This window comes from Coregonus lavaretus (assembly GCF_964263955.1).
Source record: "Coregonus lavaretus genome assembly, chromosome: 15".
Lineage (NCBI taxonomy): Eukaryota > Metazoa > Chordata > Actinopteri > Salmoniformes > Salmonidae > Coregonus > Coregonus lavaretus.
In genome coordinates this window covers 22,348,223-22,355,620 of record NC_140002.1, presented here as the reverse complement: position 1 = coordinate 22,355,620, position 7,398 = coordinate 22,348,223, and the positions used below count along the sequence as shown (strand labels likewise).

General features: G+C 42.3%; 1 protein-coding gene across 1 annotated transcript; it reads left to right on the top strand.

Moving 5' to 3' along the window:
* Nucleotides 1-576: 576 nt before the first annotated feature.
* On the top strand, nucleotides 577-6,696 carry LOC311142168 (BTB/POZ domain-containing protein KCTD7-like; the record flags this gene model as incomplete). Its single annotated transcript, XM_084177760.1, has 4 exons — nucleotides 577-879; nucleotides 1,702-1,871; nucleotides 2,121-2,299; nucleotides 2,548-6,696. The coding sequence occupies 4 exons, from the start codon at nucleotides 577-579 to the stop codon at nucleotides 2,922-2,924; spliced, it is 1,029 nt and encodes a 342-aa protein (XP_084033886.1). The 3' UTR covers nucleotides 2,925-6,696.
* Nucleotides 6,697-7,398: the final 702 nt, after the last annotated feature.

Genomic DNA, 7,398 nt, shown 5'->3' with positions numbered 1-7,398 from the left:
TGTGAATATTATCACGCCTAGTATGGGGTTTACATTGTAGCAGCACTTTATGATTTGTCGTGCTATCTGGAGCCTGCAACATTTGATCTTCCCACATTTCTTATTGAGTTAACTGTTAGGCTAATATTATTCGTAGGCTATATCAAATCATTTTTGAAAAGTTTGTGGGTTTTTTCTGTATAAAATCATGTTTGCCATTGGTTAGTCTCTGTATAGAGCGTAACATACGCATTTTATGAATCCTTGAAAGACACAAGATACGAATTAAACGTAGGCTAAGCAACCCACTGTAGGCTAGAGTAGCCCACAGAACAGACGCTCCGTGGCCGTAGCAGTTTGAGGCTTCTCCTCAGATACATTTCTACTCCAATCTACCGTATAGCAGTATGTCAGAGGGCGTTAGTAGGAGTTCAAGCAAAGTAGATAAGGTAGACTAGCTCATGGCATACTGTAAGTGTCCGTCCCTATCAGCTGACACGTCCCACCCTAGGTTGATGCCAGTGTTATTCCCTCACAAGCAAACGTGGATTGTGCTTTATCGTTGGCGATTGGATTGACTTGACCTGGTGTGTGTGCATGCAGCATTATGAATCTGACGAGGCTTCTAACGGAGAACGACCGCCGCTCTCTTTCAACAACTCCAGCCCGTTACCCGTGGCTCCTTCACGGGTAAGGAGATTCGCTCAGGAGAGGCGAGCGCTCCCTCAGCCGAGAGTGATGGTGGTATTCTCGGCCGCAAGTGAGATTGATAAACCAGGCGATGCAATGTCGAGTTCGGACTCTGCGGTGGATGATTTCCGAAAGCCAGCCACCCCCGCACCGAACCTAAATCTGGGCAGGTCTCTTCGCACCACCTTTAACGCATCTCCATCTCCAGAGGTAAGGACGAGATGGGCGTTTGTTGTTGTTTATTCTGGGAACGTTGTGGGGATTAAATTGGTTTAGGACGTGAGTGCAGTGGTGGCCATGGATATATAAACTGTCATAAACGTCGCTATCGCTGAGAAGCACCTCTTTATCTTTGCACCCTAGTCTGTGCAATTTAGCATTATTTTTGACCGTTTCTTTCCCACGCGTTCCACCTCTGTAAATTATAGGCTATGGATCAATCTCCACAGGCAACAGCATAAACCATGTAGTTCTTCTTCCAGTGTGATCTTTACCCTGATTGGTTCACACCCCACACAGAGGGCTGGCTCCCTGTCCCAATTGGCTCTTATCACATGGCTGTTATTATCTGTGACAGCCCCTTGCTGGGATTGACCTTCTTTAATCGTGTCTAGGGAAACCCTTGCCTACGGTGTCATGTCCAGTGACTGTCACTTGTGTTGATGGGCCCAATATGTCCTGTCAAGATCTGCCCTGTGATTAGTATAGTATCCTCACTAATCCCATCATGTTATTGCTGGTGTTATTATGCTACTGTGGAGCATCTGCAGAGGAAGATTAGAGGGAAACAAAAGACAATGACATTATAGTTCTTTATTGTTGAGGAGTTCTATATTTGCACATCACAGGAATATTGGTCTAATGTTATACAAAAGTAATGTCATTTTTTCAATTCATGATTATGGTGTCAAGAATGCAATATAAATGAAAAATATACACATTTTTTTACAAAAATAAGTGTACTGTATTTTATGTACCGATTTTCCAAAATGGATAATGCACTTTTTCCTGATTTTATCCAATCACCTGTAGTTTCCTGAGGTTATTTCTCTCAACGTGGGCGGGACCTACTTCACCACCCGTCTGTCCACGTTACGGCGCTATGAGGACACCATGCTCGCCGCCATGTTTAGTGGACGCCATCACATCCCACTTGATGCTGAAGGTCACTTCTTCATTGACCGGGATGGGGCATATTTCGGGTGAGCTCTCTTCAAATAGCCTGCAGCAAAACATGCTTATTACATGCTAATAATAGTGAGTGAGCATGCCAGTCCCTTGTTCTACAACACATTTGACATGAAAGCGCCATTAACAGGTTGACTGACAAAATGGCAAGGTAGGCTATCCAAGTCTAGACAAGGTTGAATGAACAGATTATTGAGGATAGTGGATGCAATTTTAACAAAAAACAACGTGTGTGTTTGCGTGTTTGCATGTCCCTTGTATAGGGACATCCTGAACTTCCTGCGCGAGGGTGAACTACCTCAGAGGGATCGTGTGAGGGCAGTACACAGGGAGGCCCAGTACTATGCTATTGGTCCCCTGTTAGACAGCCTGGAGGACACTCAGCCACTCACAGGAGAGAAAGTCCGCCAGGCCTTCCTCGACCTCCTGCCCTACTACAAGGGTAACCAGCACTCTAATCTCACACACTGAATTTAACTGGGTCATTTGACCAGCTAACCTTATTACAGATGGTAATGTCGCAACAACATGCTTACTTTTAAGTGGCATTGACTATTGAAGTTATTTACATATTCAAAGTTTCTACTTCAATAAAGTAGAAATGTGTGAAGTAAATGGAAATGTGTCAATTAACTCCTTTAGAAAAGTTAGAACTTGAGTGAAGTAAGTTATCCCTTGTTTTGTTTCCAGATAATCTACAGCGCATCGTGGAGATCGCCAAGCTGCGGGCCATGCAGAGGAAGGCTCGCTTCGCCAAGCTGAAGATTTGTGTGTACAAGGAGGAGATGCCCATCACGCCGTACGAGCGGCCGCTCTTCAACTCGTTGCGCTTCGAGCGCACGGAGAGCGAGGCTAAGCTGTTCGAGCACCACTGTGAGGTGGACGTGTCGTTCGGGCCCTGGGAGGCGGTGGCGGACGTTTACGACCTGCTCCACTGCATTGTCAGTGACCTGGCGGAGCGTGGCATCACTGCCGACCAGCAGTGCATTGGTGTCTGTGACAAACACCTCATCAACCACTACTACTGCAAGAGGCCCATCTACGAGTTCAAGATCACATGGTGGTAAAGCAGGAGAAAGAAAGAGCTTCCTCCCTTCCTGTCTGAGTTGTGAGGCGGACTCCTGTTGTGATAGGCCAACTGATCTCCTTCCTGGTCCTTCAGGATGAGAGAGAATAGGGGTAGTCAGTGTTATTCTCCCTTTTCAAGAACTGAAACCTATGAAGTGCTGAGTCTGGTTTTTGTGCTTCTGTTTCCTAACTGAATAGTTGTGACCAATGTTTCCTTTGTGTTTTTTTTTTTGTTAACAGTATTTACCTAGGGTCTCATTGACTGCTTCTTATTTTTTGCTTGTTAAACTCCGGGAGTTTTTGTTCTCATCCAACCTTGTGGACCGTCCAAGGTTTTTCAGAAAAGGGTCAAGTTAATCTCATATTGTGATTACAGTGTTGTCTGTCCCTTTGTCTTCATTCCTACTTATGCTGTGAGGTATTCTATGTTGTGCGTTTCTGTGGTAACCACTTTGTTGGTCGCGAGAGAGAAAGCCTTCACAACTCAACTGGATGCAATTAAGCAAGCTGGTGAAATATTGCTAATGTACTGTATATAGCTACATGTAAATGTATATTTTTGTTACTGATGCTGGTCTTTGATTTATACATGATATTTTCTGTCACTTACTCTCCAGTAAAGATTTAGAAGTCCTAGGTTAGAGACACCAGTAAGTGTCAATTTTCTTTGCTATACAGTCTGTGATCAGCATGGCTTTGGAAAGTCATTCTCTTTTTAACATTCTAGTTTGAGAGACCCAAAGGAAATTAGAGAGTTCAAAATCAAATAGGTTAAAGGGGCATGGTCAAAGTTATTTTACTTCAGTTTCCTCTTGAGAGATCCCAGATGTTTTTTTAACTGGAAATGTTTATATGGCAGTTGAAAATGGTGCATGTGCTTCCTGTAAGTAAATCTTACTGCCCCAGAATTTCTATGTCTCTGAAGGGGTTTCTATAGCAGAAGGAACATTTTAATGTGCTGCTAAAAGTAATTTACACTTAAAAAGCTAAGAAAACACTACATATACACTACACGGCCAAAAGTATGTGGACATACCTTCAAATTAGTTGATTTGGCTATTTCAGCCACACCCGTTGCTGACAGGTGTATAAAATCGAGCACACAGCAATGCAATCGCCATATTTAAACATTGGCAGTAGAATGGCCCGTACAGAAGAGCTCAGTGACTTTCAACGTAACTGTCATAGGATGCCACCTTGCCAATAAGTCTGTTCGTCGCATTTCTGCCCTGCTAGAGCTGCCCCGGTCAACTGTAAGTGCTGTTATTGTGAAGTGGAAACATCTAGGAACAACAATGGCTCAGCCGCAAAGTGGTAGGCCACACAAGCTCATAGAATGGGACCGCCGAGTGCTGAAGTGTGTAAAAATAGTCTGTGCTCAGTTGCAACACTCACTACCGAGTTCCAAACTGCCTCTGGAAGCAACGTCAGCACAAGAACTGTTCATCAGGAGCTTCATGAAATGGGTTTCCATGGCCGAGCAGCCACACACAAGCCTAAGATCACCATGCGCAATGCCAAGAGTTGGCTGGAGTGGTATAAAGCTTGCCGCCATTGGACTCTGGAGCAGTGGAAACTCGTTCTCTGGAGTGATGAATCACACTTCACCATCTGGCAGCCCGACTGACGAATATGGGTTTGGCCGATGGCAGGAGAACGCATAGTGCCAACTGTAAAGTTTGGTGGAGGAGGAATAATGGTCTGGGGCTGTTTATCATGGTTCGGGCTAGGCCCCTCAGTTCCAGTGAAGGGAAATCTTATGTCATACAATGACATTCTAGACGATTCTGTGCTTCCAACTTTGTGGCAACAGTTTGGGGAAGGCCCTTTCCTGTTTCAGCATGATAATGCCCCAGTGCACAAAGCGAGGTCCATACAGAAATGGTTTGTTGAGATCGGTGTGGAAGAACTTGGCCTGCACAGAGCCCTGACCTCAACCCTATCGAACACCTTTGGGATGAATTGGAACACCGAAATCGAGCCAGGCCTAATCGCCCAACATCAGTGCCCGATCTCACTAATGCTGTTGTGGCTGAATGGAAGCAAGTCCCCACAGCAATGTTTCAACATCTAGTGGAAAGCGTTCCCAGAAGAGTGGAGGCTGTTATAACAGCAAAGGGGGGACCAACTCCATGTTAATGCCCATGATTTTGGAATGAGATGTTTGACGAGCAGGTGTCCATATACTTTTTGCCATGCAATGTATGTGGTGACATCCATCTTTAGCTCATTGTCGTTAGAAGCAGTTCAAGGGTTTGGGACTATAAAGTTATATCTGCATTTTTGTCAAAATTGAGTTATTGACATAACCTTGTTCTGTTCAATGTTCTCTACCTATATAGTACTCCAAATACCCCAATTCATGTTAATTTCAAAAGAATAAAATATAAAAATTGCTGATACCATTCAAACCAATGAGGATTCCGAACTTTAATACCAATTATCTCAGAATCATGTTTTTGCAGATAGAACCTTATAATCCCAAACTCTCGAGTTGTCAATTTTGCAGATTTTTTATGAGACTCTATATTTGCCATTATATTGACATATGCTTCAACAATTCCATCTTCTTTTGCAGCATGACATAGATTAGTCATACAAGTTTCAAATGATAATTTTATATGACATGATATTTCTACTGATTAAATAAATTCAGCTTAAGTGCCTTTTCCTAAGGGCAACTGTTTCACTTACATGGAGCTTAAACCAGGAAACCACACTATAATTTTGTATGATCAAGGAAAACTGCAGTGACACTATTGTCACCTCCCCCATGGGTTAGTTCCGTTTTCTTTCTTGTTCCCCATGTTGTTGTTTAGTTAATTAATGAATATGCATTAGATTTATACAGATGTCAGATTGATATGTTCATTCAATTACATTACATTTTCACAGAGTAGGCTACAAGTTCTTGTTATAGAGGGCTCAGGATCAAAATGATTATGTGCAATGTATGTGAATCCATGACTTGATGGTTTGCAGAATGAAATACATTTACAACACTACATTACTGTATGTCCAGTCAGCTGGGTTGTTCCGGTATAGGTCTATTAATGCTTTATAACAGAACAAACAACACATTACTGTCTGTCCAGACAGCTGGGTTGTTCCGGTATAGGCCTATTAATGCTTTATAACAGAACAAACAACACATTACTGTATGTCCAGACAGCTGGGTTGTTCCGGTATAGGCCTATTAATGCTTTATAACAGACCAAACAATATAGTATGTTATTACTGGGTGTCAGTCAGGTGGATCAAGGTAGATAGTATTTTTTACTTGTTTTGTGCTATTGATGTCATCTTACACAGGTCTCTAAGTTTGGCTTGGATAATGTGACCTTATTTTCCCTCTCTATGATGCTAGGCTGAGTGATTGACAACAAGTGTTAAGAGTTGCCACTTTCTTACTGTTGTGTGTCAATTGATTGGATTTTGTCGATTTTATGAAGCCTGTCACAGATAGAGCCTTCAATCTTTTAAAATGGAATTGCAGGGATGGTTTGGGGGTTAGAATATAATTGTATTTATTTATTTCAGCATTTTAGGCAACTTAGACTTGATGAACATTCCTTGCACCTTATTGAAGTTTCTCCCCTGGCTGGTGAAAGTATTTTGCAGATTCCATAGCTGGCCCATGTTGTCTAGGCTGCTCATGGCATGGGAAAGTTGAAAAACAATGCACAGCTTGACCAGTGGCCTAATTTTTCAAGAATAATATCTTGCTTTAACTTACATATTGCATTATTTGTTGTAATGCTCTATTGTGCTAATACTAAGTCATGTATATTTTTTGTTTTTATAACAAGGTACAAATACAGTTTGCCTTAGTCTGTATAAAATGATCAGTCTCTGTGGTCGTGTTTTCTTCTTCCGGGCTGGATCGCTGGATAATGTTATGCATACAATGTGCCAATGGTTCAAGTTGCCAACTACAGTACTTCCATGAAATTAACAAAGCAGCCTACCAAATAACTCCAGTTTCCTAAATTGAAAACATGTGGATGGAGTTCCGGACCTGGGATTAGTTGCTGATCTCTCATTGAAACCAGGTTCATATGTGTCAAATTCATCAGTGCAACAACTTGGCACCAGCACAACTAGGCAATTTTTTTGATTGACCACATTATGACCAGGCTGTAATCTCTAGAAAAGTTTGTGGTCATACGCGCATCCTTAAAAACATAGGTGCTGGGCTAATAAATAATTATAGTAAAGAACAAGAAGGCTGTTAAAAATTTGTTTTGGATCGAAACGTTGTCAATAAAGAGGTGAATTGGGAGCTTTAGCAGTGTGCGGGCCTCCTTGTTCTTTACCGGGATGGCATCGCTCCCTCGGCTTCTTGGCAATGATCTGTGTCTTATTAATCATAAGCCTAATATTATCTAGCTTCAAGATGCAGCTCTCTCATATATATCAAAATATTCCACATAGTTGGTGTACTGACTGAGGAATTCGAATGGTTGAAGGCAT